At 39.5% G+C, this 17,273-nt stretch overlaps 1 protein-coding gene across 1 annotated transcript in view; it reads left to right on the top strand.

Annotated features, from left to right (window-relative positions):
- THSD7A (thrombospondin type 1 domain containing 7A) overlaps positions 1 to 17,273 on the top strand; it is a 562,828-nt gene that overhangs the window by 468,415 nt on the left and 77,140 nt on the right. The window contains exon 16 of the mRNA XM_050938787.1: positions 14,251 to 14,429. Within this exon, the coding sequence (XP_050794744.1) occupies positions 14,251 to 14,429 (179 nt within the window). The remainder of the gene's footprint in view (positions 1 to 14,250; positions 14,430 to 17,273) is intronic.

Here is a 17,273-nt window from a genome sequence, read left to right as displayed (position 1 = left end):
TCTTTGTATTATACACAGTAATTGATGGCAGAGATATTTGTTTTCATAATCGAATATACTGCTTTGTTTTGAAAATGTTCATTATGAAACAGTTACAGCCCATGGCATTGTTTCTTATTGCAGTAAGTTTAATACCACATCAAAGCTTTATTAAACATTTTCATGGAATCACGGGAATTAAAAACTGGAAAAGACTTATCCTCAACCTGTTCTCAACTGGTTTGTCTTGCCTAGTTGCAATTATTCAAGATATTCATCCCTTGCAAAACATCCCTTAAGATGCTGTTCTAGCTTAATAGATTTGACCACTGACCGAATGCTCTTGACATTCAGCATGTTTTTTTCTTTTCTCAATTTCATCCTGTTACTCTTACTACAGATTTGGAATCCCTCTTTTGTGTTCACAGTCTTGAAATACTTGTGGATCTTTATCATATGCCTCAATTGTTAGTTGGCAAACCTGCATGTTTGCTTTCAGTTCTTTTATTCTTTCTTCATAAATCAATGTCTCTTGGCTTTCATTAATCCGAATGCTCTTCTCTGAATTCTCTCTAGTGTGTTTACATCAGGGTTGGACATAGCTGCGGGGGGACAGAAGAACAGGGGAGGGACCAGGGGCTAGCCTCCTCAGACTGGAGCTCAGGGGCCGGGCAGAACAGTCCTGTGGGCCGGATGTGACCCCCGGACTGTAGTTTGCCCACCTGTGGTTTACATCCTTCTACTACGGAAAGGCCCCAAACTGTATGCTGAATCCTATGTGTGGTCAGGTCTCTCCAGCTTTATTTAAAAGCTGCATTATCATTGTCTTAGTGATGTGATGCATTGACAGAAGCAGGTGAGAATCACACTGGAGCTAACCCTGCATTACCTGTGCAGCTAGAATTTCCAGTGACCTCACTGGGAGTTTCAGGTGTGCAGGAAATGAAGTATTTGCACTGTAGGCTTCCCTGGACGACTACTACTACTACTATTTATCTTAAACTAGTGCCTTCGCGATCCCATTGTGTTAGGCACTGTACATACACATAGGAAGACACTGTTCTTTTTCCTAAGGACTTACATAATTTATTGTCTACTTTCAGCCTTACTTTTTTCCTCAGTGTGTACCACTAGCAAATAGACTGCTATATTCCTGCACTTACAAGAGGATAAAATAAACTTTAGTAGGCCTGTTCCATCTCTAATTGCTATATATGTTTGTCACTTCTATTGAATATCTGTGTTGAATTAGCATTTTATGTTGCAGTGTTTTGGTTTATTTTTCCCTAGGTGTTTTAGCTAGTGCTTTTGAGGTTGAATCTCATTTTATGTGTTGCCTATATTTCCAATTTCCCTTAAGTCCCATGGTATAGTTCTCATGTCCTCTGTGGAATTGACAAAGCCTTGCAATTTAGTATCATCTGTGAATTTTAATGTGCTGTTTACTCCTTTTTCCAGAGCATGAATAAAGATGCTAAATGACACCAAATCTAAGTGAGCCCTGTGGCATCCCATTGGGCAGTACTCACCAGCTTAATATACACTGCAGCTTCTCATTATTCTTCGTAGTTCTTCAACTTTTGTTCTATTTCGACCCGTTTGTTCTATTTCAAACTGATTGAGCTATTTTTTTTCCTGTACGGGTAGGTTTTTTTAGGTAGTGTATCAAATACTTTACTGAACTCTAAATATGGGACACATTTCACATTATCTTTATCCACTTATTTTGTAATTCAGTCAAAAAAGCTACCAGGTTTGTCTGGCATTATTTGCTTTTTATAAGCCCCATGTTTGCTTGTGATTCTGTTATCTCCTTTGCAATAATACAGTACTTCACTGACAATTAAATTATAATTTTTGGTTAAATTTCAGTAACAGAGGATATAGGTAGGACATCCAAATTCTGTGCTCAGTTCTGCATAGAATCTTATATTGTGCCCTTCTTTATTTCACTAGAATATCCCAGTCTGTTTATCGTGTAAGGAACTTCTGAATGTTTTCTTGAGAAGAAAAAATGTGTGGAAACTGATAAATCTAAGGGTGTTTTACATCTTGCTGTGCCAGGCAAAGTGAGATGTTTCTGAGAAGGGCTAGGTTGTGACACTGATGGCTTGTATGTCTTCTCACCTAGTGAGTCTCATCCTCTCCATCAGGCCAAGAAACAGGAGGGGACGAGGAGGCATGGAGTGACTAAGTTAGGAAAAATTGGAAGTGTCCTCATGCCCTGAGCAGGAAGTAGTAAGCTACAGGGAGGACCAGGAGAACTATCCATTCTTTGTGAAGAGGAAGCCCCATTTAGCACTTCTTAGGGTGGGCAGGAAAGGTAGGACAGGTCTCTCCTTGGAAATGGGAGGAGGACTCAGGGAGCCAGGAGCAGGTAGGACAGTGCAGCTTATATTTTGGGGAAGGGAGAAGAGGAGAGCAAAGAGAGTCTAATTGTCTGGATATACCACAAGAAGGAGAGGAGACTTGTTAAGGGTTTTAATCAGGCCCCAACTTTATTTTATCAATGTCTGGGACTACCCAGCAGATAAAGTGTACAGTGCAGACAAAACCATGCTTATTCACATCAATTCTGCGGGGCTTCCACCGGCCCCCCTTTGTTCCCATCCAGGTCCCCCAGCCGACCCAGGGCTTGGACCTTACCATCAACCAGCTCGTAAAAGGCTTAAGGAGGGCTATGAGAACTGGGAGGGGGGGAATTTTCTCCCTGCTGTACCGGTCATCGGAGTCCTTGAGCCCCCTCCCCCATTCTGTTTCTTTATCCAGTATCTCCTTTAGAGTCCTTTACCAGGCCATTTATCTGGTTACTGGCTGCCCTCCCTGTGGAGTACCTGCACTGAACATCCGCCCAATATTACAAAATAAGTTGTGACATGTGACCTATTCTATTCACCAGAAAAGGTCCATCCTCACACCCCACCGAAGCCAATTCTGGTGGTTTGGGAAAAATTCCTTCCCAGCCCCCCTTTAAAAGGGGCAACTCGTGTAATGCCCACAGCAGGTCCAAATCCAGCCTGCCATTCACCTCCACTTGCTGGCTACTAGGGGAGGGAGGGTGGGTGCTGGCTTCCTCACTGCTTTTGCATAGAGACTTTTCCCACCCAGGTTTTGTGCCTTTGTGCACATTCCTGGGGGTGTGGGGGGTATGAATCATTGCTGCAAAGTTGACCACTAAGCACCTCTTGCAGCAGTTTCTGACCTTCCTCTCTCCCCACCCACCCCAAAGCACAAAGCAGAGTTGTCCTTTGGGTAAGCCCACACAAATTCTGCCGCACCTTTAGTTGTGGTGCAGTCATTTTCTCAATTCTCATCTCTTTATTAGAAGCCATTGACTGGACATACTTTAATCCAAGTGGCTCAGATTGAGGGGTCTAAGTTGACATGAAAAGGAGGACCAGGGAAGCATGGTGTTGAGTAAAGGCTTTTGAGTAAGGGTAAATTTATGGGGTCGAGGTAGTAAGTTATGGTCACTCATGAAAGTGCTGTGTTCACAATGCTTACTGTAGATCAATATGTGTGTGTGTGTGTGTGTGTGTGTGTGTGTGTGTGTGTGTGTGTGTGGAGAGAGAGAGAGATAAGAGAGATTTTTCCATTTCTCTCACTGTGGACTTAGACCCTCCATTTTCTAGTTCTCTGATCTCTACTTGGTTTCTATATTGGTTCCAGTAATTTACTGGGAAAGTAGGAAAATATAAAGCACAGTTGAACTGCAGCCTTTTCTTTACAAAACACACAATTGGTTTTTGTAGCCTCTCTGTCATCTTTGATGTGCGTTTTAGTTTGAGGAAATAACATCATCAACAACTGAACACATTTTTACCAAAGTATTATTATGGTTTATTTAACACAGTAAATAGCAAATGCAAAATCCCTGTGTGGCTCCTTTAAAGTTTAAATTATAATTGCTGTAGGAACAAAAAACTTGTAAGAACAAGATAAGAATGGCCATACTGGGTCAGACCCAAGGTCCATCCAGCCCAGTATCCTGTCTGCCAACAGTGACCAGGTGCCCTAGAGGGAGTGAACCTAACAGGTAATGATCAAGTGATCTGTCTCCTGCCATCCATCTCCACCCTCTGACAAACAGAGGCTAGGGACACCGTTCCTTACCCATCCTGGCTAATAGCCATTAATGGATTTAACCTCCATGAATTTATCTAGTTCTCTTTTAAACCCTGTTATCATCCTAGCCTTCACAACCTCCTCAGTAAGGAGTTCCACAGGTTGACTGTGTACAGTGTGAAGAAGAACTTCCTTTTATTTTTCTTAAACCTGCTGCCCATTAATTTCATTTGGTGGCCCCTAGTTCTTATATTATAGGAACAAGTAAATAACTTTTCCTTATTCACTTTCTCCACACACAAACACACACACACACGCACACGTATTTGTATCTTGATCATGAAAAGCAAAGAGCTACTGTACTGCATGTGAACCACTTTATTTATTCAACAGTATTTAGTTTGTCTCCTTCATGTAATAATTATGATTCCTGACCCACATAAACTGAGACATGTTCTCTTATGTAGGGAGTCAACATGCTAGCATGGCAAACTGTTGTAAATTTTTTTTATATAGGTCGTATTACCCTTCTTAATTCATGTCAGTTTATTGTTAAGACCTTAGGCACAATCAACCAGTCCTGGATAGTTTGTCTGCTGCCTTATTAGTGTGAGATTATTTCCCCCTTTAGCATTAATTAAATGAGATGCATTGATTTGTGCTGACTCCACAAAGCAGTCTATGCTACAAGGCTTATGCAAGGGATTATAGAGGAATATTTGTGTATCAGTGAATATCTTTTCCAACATCTGTTGAGAGTATCTGTGTGAAGCAAGGAATTTCTTATTGAACTGCTCATGTGCCTGATAGCCAAATTTCAAATGTTATAAAAGTGTCCATGTGGGCTCAGACATTAGTTTATAACTTGCTGCGTCCACTTCTATCAATTCTTTTTCTCTTTGTCTTTTCCTTTTTAAACTACTCTAGGGCAATATAAATCTATGAAAGGAAAATAAAGAACATAGAAATAAAGATGAAAAGTTTGTTGTTTTTCATTAACCATACCTTTATACAACACATTATGTTCTTTCCGTGGCAATCTCTAATCTAAGTCTCTATCTAATACAATGCGAGTGTACTTGCATCTTAGCACTTAAGTCTATTATAAACACTATTAGGGCATGTATTTTACTTTTCCATATGGTATATGTAAGGTACTGTATTTGATACAATTTGTGTGCTATGTTGGAATATGTTGCCTATGCATTTGTAACATTTTCTATGTGAACATCTTTGTGGCCAGGCAGGCATATTGTTGAGTTGATGCTGTAGTCATCATCAAGAAATTCAAAAAGAGGTGCTTAGTAGGTATGGTTTGAATAAATGTACCTGAATTATACCTTAGGGCAGATGGAAGCATTATCCTTCAGCTTTAGCCCAAATACCGATATAGACATTGCCCTTGACACTGTATTTGATTGTAAGTCTAAAAATAGCTGCCAACAGTATGTTGTAGCCAGGAGCAATTTGGTAAGTACTAGGCAAGAGAACAGTCATGGGATAGATTGTTTTTGCTCATACACCTTGCTGCCTTCTCATCCTCTGCCACCACTGCTGCTGGTGCCAAGATACTCTTTCTGTCAATGGGTCAGACTCAGGAGACATCCATCAACCCAGAGAGCACATGAAGCCTGTATTTAGTCCTCCAGAGATAGAACTGCTGATGCAGAAGATCACTAAGTATTAACAGTTGTTCTTTGGCATTGAAGTCTTGAAAGGTAATCCTGAAAATAAGAAAAAGGACATGCTGTAGTGCAATTTATCATTCCATGGGATATTGTGACAGAGTCACAAATATAAGCACTCCTGGACAAAGAACAAATACCTTTTTAAAACCAGGAGAAATGTGCTCTTCTCTCAGTCCTGGATGAGCAATTCCAAGAAAGATATACTTCTACATATTATATAGCATAAAAAACACTGGTGCCACAATTTCTCTTTTGGAAGCAGAGGGCAGTACTTGCAAGTAAGAAGCAGGATAGTTGTACTGCTCTTATGTGTGGGGTAATACCTAGCTAGCTGCTGTGTTGATCTCCAAATACTAAGTTTTTTAAGACATCCATGATGATTCCAAGCTACAGCGCAACAAACTCAACCCAGTTGGACTCAGACTTTACATGCAGACATCAGCACTTTGTAAATAGAAAGAATCTGAAGTCCATCTACTTCAACTGCATTGTCATCAGGCAAGGGATGAAGTCCACTTAAGTCTGTTGTAACAATTGTCCATCATATCCTCAAGTGACCTTTTACTTGGTGGTCTAAGTGGCTTGGGGAATTGGTCATGGGGCAAACTATCACCCCTAATTTGAATCCAGGTTGGTAGTGGCTGAAGGACATTGCTGGTTGATGTTGGTTCAGTGGTGAACATGAAGTTGTTTAGTAATTTCAGTCCAATTCATAGTAGATGGATGTCCACTTCATAAACTCATGATCAGAATTTCCTGCATGATTAGATCTCTTCTCAGTTCCAGTTGCCCTTTTCTGAGAAGAATCTACATGTTACTTTCCAGCCCTCTCTACATATACGTTCTCCATATCTCTAATCAGCATCAGTTATCTTCTCCTCATTTTCTGATATTTTTACAGCATGGTGAAAATTTGCAAACATGAGTGACTAAAACTAGGCAACAAACCACAGTTTTTTCAAAGGTGCTGAGCATCATCTGTTCTGATTGACACAAAGTATATATCTGCACTTGGAGCTGTGGGTGTAATCCCCATCTTAAGTAGACATACTTGTGCTAGCTCTCATTGAGCTAGCACACTAAAAATAGTAAGATTGTAGCTGCAGTAGCTCGGGGATCAGTGAGCAGTGGCACAGGCTAGTCGCTCTAACTAGAAACCCACCTGAATCCCATTGATACATGCTAATGGCAGCTAGCCCATGCCACCACTGACCATGCTACTGTGGCTACATCCTTAATAGTTTTAATGCACTAGCTCAATGAAAGCTAGCCTGAGTACTTCTACTCAAGCTTGGAATCATACTGCCACCTCCAAGTGTAGACATAGCCTTAAAGTGGGAGTCCTGGGTGCTCTGCATCTCTGGAAATTATCCACTTCAGGCCTGATTCAGCAAAGCTCATGCCTAATTTTCAGCATATGAGTAGTCTCAATGACTTCACAAAAATATTTTGCTGAAACAGGGTCTTGTTTAGGTGTTTAAATATGGAATTAGTTGCCTAGACCCAAGTTTAAAATTGTCCTTTTATAAACTAGGTAGCTAACATTGGGATATTCCAAATGTAGGAGACCTGTTATCTCTTTGGCTTCATAAGGTGTGGCTGTTTGTTTTATTTGTTTGTTTGTTTTGGGTTTTGTTTTGTTTTTTTTTGCTTGCATTACATTGAATATATTTGTACCAATGAAGTAAAGAAGGGAGAAGGAAGAGATAGATGTGCCTGAGCAACATGTGAAAGCACGTCTATGTGAAACATGCAAAAATGTGTAGATGGTGATGACATGCCTTCAGAGATGCATTTGATGAAAAGTGGCATAAGAGGACTGGAGAATAGAGTAAAATGAATCATTTTCTACAGGCAATTTATCTAATTTAATCTACTCTGGTCACGTAAATATCTGCAAGCAGATTACAGTTTCCTTGAATTTATTATTTGTAACCATTTTTTCAACATTTTTATTTATTTATTTTGCAGCATGGATTAATCACAAATTATTCTCTGCTAGTGTTCTGAATATGAGCTGTGATGAGTGTGCAAGATAAATCTGATGATAATGTGCAGGCCAGCAGGAGGGGGATGCCAAGAGGTGGAATGGAGCTCTTCAGAAGCAAGTTGAGGGGAGCTGGAGGAGATCATGATGTTAACAGCTGCTCCTGCATAGGTCCCAAAGATCCGGTGGCTTAGCCCTGGCTAGACACTGAGTCGGCTGATGATTCAAGATGAAATAGAGAAGGAACTGAGAGGAAGGAAAGATGCCAAAGAGACCAAATTAGTTCAGCAAAGACTTTCAGATCCCAAATTTAGTTGGAGACCTGTGATTTTCCTCTTAAATATTTTTGTAAATTGACACAATTTCCAAAAACTGTAATGCCAAACAATGTGATGGCCTCCCCATACTTACTTCTCTTTGTCTTTTATTTTTAGTTGGGAAGGAGGTTCTTTTGTTTATTTCCCTACTTTAGATCAGGAGATACCTGAATCAGCTCTTGAGGTGTCATTTTCTGTGTGTGCTTGGCAGAAAATGCTGTTTCTGGCAGGATGTGTTGTCTCCATTTCTTTCTTCTTCTGTTTCCACTTCTTCTCTTTCTGTTTTTCTTTCTTATCTCATGTCTGTCTTTCCCCATTCAGTCTGTCCTCTGAGCTCTCTTATTGCCGCAGGGTGAGCTTTCACTGCCATGTAAGAGTGTGCATCGTCCACAAAGCCAACAGGCTGGTGAGTGTCTTGTCTCTTTGGAGACAGTGGAGTTGGTAATTTCTGTGAGTGTCCAGTGACAGGGGCTGGATACTGCAGGGCAATGTTCTACAAGGGGAGTCAGAAACTGAAGTGTGCCAAGTGTTACCTGCAAGATTAAACAGGGGTTGGCAGAGTCCTGAAGAGTTTGTTGGACTGGCTAATGCACTGGAGTATCAGGAGCTGTCACACAGTCTAGCATCAGCAAATCTCTCTCTCTCTCTGAGGCAGAGGGGTAACAAGGTAACTTACAGTTCTGGTACCCTGAGAAAGTATCACACCCACCTTCTGCCTTCCTTTGTCTGCTCTCCTTCCCTCTTCCTTTCGTCCCTATCTGTTCGTTCCTGTCTTCCCTCCTCTGTCCCTTTTTTCCCTTTAATATCTCCCATGTTGTTTCTCGCCTCTGCAGTCACTTTGCCTCTTTTCCCTGAACATAAACTCCATTCATTCCTTGGAAAGGCCTTCAGTCTCCCTGTTCCCTTTAGAGAACTCTTTGCACCTGGAATGCTCCTTCCTTTCCCCTCTTTCTGCTAATGCTGGGGACCCATATTCCGTCAAATGCTCTTCTATCTCCCACCAGTGGCTAGAAGTCTTCACTCACTTGTTCCCTTCCTCTCTTGATAGTATTTCCTCCCTGGTAACTCCCTGCTTTTCTCCTCTACCCTCTGGTGACAACAAAAACCCTCCTTCTCCCATATCTCCAATGGCTAAGAGTCCCCTCTTATTCTTTACCTTCAGCTCTTGTTCAAAAGTCCCCACTACCCAATTGTTCCAAGAGATTTGTGGGTGCTGATTCCATTGCTGGTGGGGAGGCAGAATAGAGGCAACTCTTGTACAGAAGTCTGCATCAGCACCGTGGACATAACTAGCCAGGAAAGGGTGTCCTCTGAGTGGAAGACGGACTAAGAAGTGTAAAGAATTGTAGTGCTTTGGTTACACAAACTTTTTACATAGTGCTAATACGGTAATTTGCCTACTGAATCCTCCATGAAAATATAGTAAAGCATTTCAAGTATTAGATACAATTATGGCTTTATTGCATTGTGATTTAAAACATTTCATGTTGAATGGTGCAAGCATATGGAGATTTTTACTACATGTTACATCATTACAGGCTATTATGGTACAGATTCATTTGCCATTTTAGGGGATTATTATACTTTTTAAATACAGTTGAAAGTAATTAAAATGTCTGACTTCCATAGAATGTTTTTGTCTGATGTGCCATCTAAGTGTAAAATTGAAAGCGCACTTCTTGTTGTTTTTTTAGCTACATACATACAATGTATTCCATATATTATCCCACTAGAAGAATTCTTTATTTTCTTATTTTGTACACAAACAGGGGAAACAAAGCTAAATATGTGGTAATCTGGTAGGTCATTTAGGAAAATGTGTTCCCAGAAGTTTCCTTTTCTTATTCCAGTAACCGCTCCACACACAAACCCCCAATCTTCTACTGGTATTTTGTGGCACTCGCATCTGAAAGTTCCTGAATCTATGACTGAGACAGATGGTAAGAAATTGAATCCCTTGAGTTACAATCAGGCAAAGCTAAAGTATTTTGGAGGCTTATCCTAGAGTCTCAATAAATAAGCTAGTTGAACTACTCTAGATTGATTGATTGAAGTTATCTGCTGAAAAAAGTGAATAATTTATCCAAAATGAGATGAAGTTGTTTCTTCCAGATTTTAACTGGGGAGAGAGAGAAACTTAACAAACACTAAAACTGAGTGTTACTGATAAAAATAGAAATAGTTTTATGTGGGCAAAATTATGTAAAAGTAATGTTGAAACTAGTGTAGATAAAAGCTTGCATCCAGTAGATTAGGATGTCAATAAATTCAACCTTAGAGATATAAAACAACTCCTCATGTTTTAATAATGAGCCAAAAAATCCTGCTAGACAGTTATTTTCTGTTCTCTCTTAACTTCCTTGTCATGATTCATTTCAAATTGCAATATTCCAAAATATGGAAATCAGATGTCTGGCTTTACATTCCATCTTAAAGTGGCAATGAAACCTGTGGCACCTTATAAACTAACAGACATTTTGGAGCATGAGCTTTCATGGGTGAATACCCACTTTGTTGGATGCATGTAGCGGAAATTTCCAGGGGCAGGTATATATATGCAAGCAAGCTAGAGATAACGAGGTTAGTTCAATCAGGGAGGATGAGGCCCTGTTCTAGCAGTTGGGGTGTGAAAACCAAGGGAGGAGAAACTGGTTTTGTAGTTGGCAAGCCATTCACAGTCTTTGTGTAATGCTGAGCTGATGGTGTCGAATTTGCAGATGAACTGAAGCTCAGCAGTTTCTCTTTGAAGTCTGGTCCTGAAGTTTTTTTGCTGCAGGATGGCCACCTTAAGATCTGCTGTAGTGTAGGAGTGCAGGATTAAACAAAGACTGTGAATGGCTTGCCAACTACAAAACCAGTTTCTCCTCCCTTGGTTTTCACACCTCAACTGCTAGAACAGGGCCTCATCTTCCCTGATTGGACTAACCTTGTTATCTTTAGCTTGCTTGCATATATATACCTGCCCCTGGAAATTTCCGCTACATGCATCCGACAAAGTGGGTATTCACCCATGAAAGCTCATGCTCCAAAACGTCTGTTAGTCTATAAGGTGCCACAGGATTCTTTGCTGCTTTTACAGATCCAGACTAACACAGCTACCCCTCTGATAGTTGGCATCTTAAAGTGCTCATTGCATCCTGTAGAAGATTAACAATTTGATTTTATGCTTTAACATTTAGTGTAGGATGGAGCTTTGAGGTCAGACGTGATCCATAATCGATGTCACCCATTCTGCTGCATGGCAAGCTATACCACTGCATATCATACGATTTTCAAAAATATGTCTAAAACAATGTGCCTTTCATAAAGAATCATTTGGTCAGTCAATCAGTTCAGTGTCAAAAGTTACTTAATAAACAAGATCATAATTCATTTCTGTGAAGTAGTTGACATCTTAAAGATGATACATTCTCTGAACGACAGTTCTACATAGATCAAATTCAAGACATACTCTGTATAGATATTTAACCAGCCAGCAGATGCAAGCTATAGAAAACTAGAACCAGAATTCAGAGTTTATTTGAGTGTACAGATAAAATGTGCATATTCCAATTGTACAGGTTTTTTTTTTCTACTGCGCCTTGTGCTTAACATACATTGCTGGAAAGTGTCTACAAATACATTTGGAAATAAAATGTATCAAACGTTTCTGCATTTTTATATTGCACATAATTGTTTGGTGTTAGTTGCCTTCAGAAAAGATCTCGGCAGAAGACAATTCACTCAGAGTTCAATTTTTTAAACAGAGTTGCTAACGTCAGAGCATGCGGAGGTGGACAAAAAAGCAAAGAAACTGCTAGGATGCAAAAGGAATGGGAGGGAAATTAATACTAAAATATTACAATGCAATTATGTAGATAAATAGCATACTGTTGCTTGGAATATTGTGTGCAGTTCTGGTCACTCTTATCCAGACCCAAATTGGAAATGGAAAAAAGTAGTGTGTTGTCTGGTTGGTTTTTTGCTCACAAGCCCGGCTCTACCTACAAGACAAGCTAAAATGAATGTTACTGACAGTAGATTGTCCAGTTGCTCACAGTGTGATCATGAGCATGCTCTGCTTGGCTGTTGAGGCTTGGCTCCCTCTCACTGAGTTTGGATGCATCCAGGGGCAGAGGTGGAATAAAGCACGTGGCCCCCAGAATCATGTGACATGACATCAGAATCTAAGAGGGTTTTTTTTGTGAGGGGGGAGGTTGTTTTGTTTTTTTGGTCATGGTTGTAAGAAAACTTGAAAACATGACCTAAGTGTGACCAATGTATTGATGTCTACTTGGGTCTGCACATAGTGTCTCACTGCATCCTCTAGAAGCAGGATGAGGTGATCCAACACCAGTCATCAGAACAGGCCAAGCCCCTTCTGCTCTGGTGGGTCTTAAATGTCCCATAGGTTCCACTGTTCCCCTCTGCCATTTTGGCTTCATAGGTCAAACTGCAAACAAAGTAAGTGTATCCCAAGTGCCATTCAATTGTAGTATTAAAATGAATGTATTGCACATTTCATCATCATAAGAAAGTCCCTCTCCTTCCTTATGTGGTTCGATGAGCAGTGAAATAGATAAGTGTTGACATTTAAATTATCATTTGTCACCTGAGTTAGCCCCTTTAGAGATGAATGAGACAGTCCACACCTCCTAGAGTTAGTATTTCAAGCTCTCTATACATTCAGGCTGCCATCACTGTGTCTGTTAATGTTGAAAAAACTGTTTGTTTCCCCAGAACCATAATGGCTACAGATATTTCATTTAATGAAAGCTGAAATTTTGGAGAAAAAGATAGAAGCCTCAAAAAAAAAAAGGGGGGGGGTGCCAAATTGTTGACCTAATATGACCCAATGCCATTCAAGCCTCACTCTTATCTCAAAAGGATAAAACAAACATAGAAAGGAGTTCAGAGAGGAGGAATTAAAATTATTATAGACCTGGAAAACTTCTATATGAAAAGATATTAAAAAGCTTGGGGATTGTTTAGCGAGTCAGTTAATAAAAGGAGATAATATAGAGGCAGACAAAATAATGAATAGTATAGCGAAGGTAAGTCCTCACTAATAATACAAAAATAAGGAGACATTCAATGAAATTAAAAGAAAATAAATGTAAAACTATGACCAGCCTGCTCTACCAATGGTATGATAACTATGTCACTTACAATACATAAATGATTCATTTTCCAGCTGCATCTCATCATTTTATTAATTTGTTGGTTTTTCAACTGTATGTAAAATAATTTTCATTAAAAAGTCTACATTTGCCAAGTTATTACATGTGGTACCTGAGATACTTTTACACACCCACACCTACACTCACACCCACCCACCCACACCCACACCCACACACACACACACACACACACACACACACATATAAAATAGGAGATATTCCATATACATCTAGGACATCTCTACAGTAGCGGAATGGTTATGGCTGATGAGTACTAACTTTTTATGGTTCTTGCTGTAAATGTTAATATAAACCACACACATAGTATAGGTGTAACATATTCTGCTTTAGAAGAAATACATTATCGGTTGTTACATTGATTTAGGAATGGTATCCTAGTTACATATACATGCCCTCCTTCCAGTTTCTCAGGATCCATGAGTTACCAAAACTAAGTATTTGTATTCCCCTTCAGAGTGATTACTTTGTGTATTATGGTTGTTAATCTGCAAATCAGTAATGTGGCTGACCACTCTCTCTTTCTAGCTTTGAATAGGTCATAAGGTATTAAGTTTACTAGTTCCAAGACAAGCTGATAAGACACAAGTTAAGTCTTGTGGTCCAGTTTTTTAGACTGTTAACATACATATAACTACAGCAGACTTGCTTGATGCAACTATGTAAAGGTTTGTAACTCATCTGTGTGGCAGGATTTTTTAACACATCTGTCTATCCATCATTTCTGCAGCATGACACTAACGCAACATCAATTACACTCTAGCAGCTGTTAGAACGTCAGACTGTGGAAATCTAGTGAGAACAAATTCTAATCAGATAATATTGAGGATGCTCACTGTTGTTTTAACACAATCAGTGGGGGCATGTGTCAATTTCCTGCAGAATTTAATTTAGCCCAAATGATAAAGAAATATCTGCATTCACCCACTTCTGTCAAGTCAGACTTTGGACGCTTGAAATAAACTCGACTGAGACACCAGAGAGAAGTGGCAGAGCAACACGCTGAAGAGATTTTGCTTTCATTTCCATTCTCTCAGGTTACATTGAAGAAGCCTGCATTATTCCATGTCCTTCAGACTGCAAGCTCAGTGAATGGTCCAACTGGTCTCGCTGTAGTAAATCCTGTGGAAGTGGGGTAAAGGTTAGGTCCAAATGGCTCCGTGAAAAACCCTACAATGGTGGAAGACCCTGCCCCAAGCTGGATCATGTCAATCAGGTAAATCTGGTTACTTTTCTTTGCTGATATATTCCTTTATTTCTGTGTTGACAATTTGTATTACATATATAAAGTCAGTGAAGAATCCTTCCCTTCTATGTACTTCACATGCTGTTTGAATTGTGTAATATGGACTGGCACAGAAAATCCTTATATGCAAAATTAGGGTTAGAGTTTTTCTCTTGTGGATTTTTTTTTTAAAAGTCCATGCAATATGCTGTATTACAAAGCCAAAACTTGCAAGGCCCAATTCTGCCTTGATTACCATCAACTGCAGACACTCATCACCTTGCAAGATCAGCTCTTCAGGAGTACGTTTAAGAAAAAGAGATGAAGTTCTCATTATTCAGAGAGGGAGGTTGAACCTACACAGTACAGGAAATTCCCCTCCTTAATTCAAACGCTGCCATACATTATAGATAAAGTACATGCAAAATAAGCAGCCCATGAAGAACATCAATTCATTCTGTTCAGTCTCCTTCTCCTCTATTTGAATACATCATCATGAGAGCTGTGCATTGAGGCAGATATTTTGGTATAATATTAATACCTGGAGCTAAATATTAAAAAAAAACTGCCACTTCTTCACTAAGGAGGAAATTGCTCTCCATTGTAAAAATATCATGGGACCCAAACTCCTTGTCAAACTGATAAATGTTATAATTCTGAGCCTAAAAAATAAAATAATCCCCCCAAAGACCCTTTAAAGGGACTGGTGGCACTCCTCCAGTCCTGCCTTTTTTTCTTGTAGATACTCCATGCAATCAGTGAATTCATTGTGTTGGCCCATCTTCCTTTTCACCACCTCCCCCATCACCACCACAAAAAACAAACAAAACAAAATCAAAACAAAACACCAGAAACATTCAGAGAATCCACAGTGTAATGCTTGTGTCCTCCTTAGCATCCTATAGCCAAAATTGGCATCCACATGCTTTTTGGCCTTCCAGGTGCACTTGTTTCAAAAAAGATTGATTGAGACTGAAACTTGAATGTTTAGCTGCCTGGGTGTTAGAATCCTTCCCAGGGCAGCAGTCAGCCAAACTGATCTTAGGAGTGCCTCACTAGGGTTTCATGGAACTATAGGTGTCTGGATACAAAACACTGACACAAAGGAGGAGGCTTTCAACAGAAGTTTTTAAAAATAAGTTCTGGCCTTGCTAGGCATGTAAGACCTGCTGCATGTAAAGTTGTTTGGTTGGGCAGTTTTTAGTAGTAAAACCTGCCTTTTCAGCTTTCATATCTCTCTTCAAATTTGATTTATATTCATCTCGCATTTGATTTAATTTGCATTTGTGGATAGCATGTTAAATGGCCCCATATTCATTTCTATAAATATCCAGAGGGGGGGAAAATCTGGCCATGCATATTCGAAGAAGGTGCACGTTATTAATACCATCTTATTGACATTTTGTCAACACAGAATGAAATGGTGTGTTGATTTAATGTTTCTACTTAAGGGTATATAATTAGTTCTAGTTTATAAAGTGTTTAAACTATAGCTAATAAACTATGTTTATAGTTCACTGGAACACAAAATGCCAGTTTCAATGAAGGCTGTGTTGGTTTGGCGGAGCATATTAAAACTGTTTGAAATTACAGAAAATACATTATAATAGGAATAAATTAGGAAAAAGTTCGTGAAAAAAATCTCTTCCTGCTTGTAATATTCATGTGGCACAAGATTTCATAATAAGATCTTCAGGATGTCAGAGGAGAAGTTGGTATATTTGTAATAGAGAACTCATTTTTGTATATAGCAATGCTGCCCTCTACTGGTATATAACCTAGGATCTTATTTGCTGCAGCTTTATAGCTGCTAAAAATTCAAATATTAAATTACTATAATAAAGATAAAATTGCAGTCTGATAATACATGGGGAAGAGGCTGTGCCATCCATAAAACTAAACGTTTGTATTCCTTAATATTAAATACACTTCGCTGTAAATCCTTAAGTGTGGAAATCCCACAAACCCATCCTGTGACGATGACCAAACAGCTGCCCAAGGCTATTTGTTTAATCCACACCTGATCCGCAGCTCAAAGAAAATCAACAGAGCAAACTAGCACATTATCATATCAACACTTCAGAATGAAAGGCATAGCCATTTGTAAATAGTATTTTGTAATATAAAATGTAAGGGTTAGATTTTGCCCTTGGTACCTACCAGTGTGCAGAGGACCATGCTACAGTTGGAGATGGTTCAGCAGGAATTTCCCCTGTGGTCTCCCAGAAAACATACCCATAGCTACACCATCCTTGGAGAGAATGCGACATGCTCAGTTCTCCATGCCAGATTCTGACTCTCAACACCCAATCTTTCAAGTAGCTGGCACACACAGGGTTGTGACTACAAAAGGCGGGGCCTGGACTCCACACCCATGTTGCAAGGTTGGGGAAGGGCTCCTTGCCTCTTCCCTCTGGCACGTCCACGCAGGAACTGATCACAATCTGGCCCTTAATCTAAACCTATTTTCATTAATAAATGATGTTATTTTCTAATTTAAATTATTTGCAAATATATCCATACATGGCAACTGTCCCATTTAAAGGGCAAATGTAATAAAACCATTAATTGTTTTTCTACTCTCTCCATGTTAAAGTATCTCATTTGGGGCTAAAAGGTGTGTCACTATTCATTTTCCTTGAATATCCTTATTTATGACATTCTGATATTGGCAGAGATGTATGCACAGCAAATTCGTTCACGGAGAAAAGTGTGATATATGGATAAGCAAATATCTTAAATTACCTGTGGAGCAGGAAATTATTGAAATTAACTTTTGAAGATTTATTCTCTTCTCCCTAAGCATCTATAGTTAAAACAAATGATCTGCACTGC

Source organism: Gopherus flavomarginatus, chromosome 2 (assembly GCF_025201925.1).
Source record: "Gopherus flavomarginatus isolate rGopFla2 chromosome 2, rGopFla2.mat.asm, whole genome shotgun sequence".
NCBI classification, from domain to species: Eukaryota; Metazoa; Chordata; order Testudines; family Testudinidae; genus Gopherus; species Gopherus flavomarginatus.
Note: the sequence above shows the minus strand (reverse complement) of the source record. Positions and strands in the feature narration are given on the sequence as shown.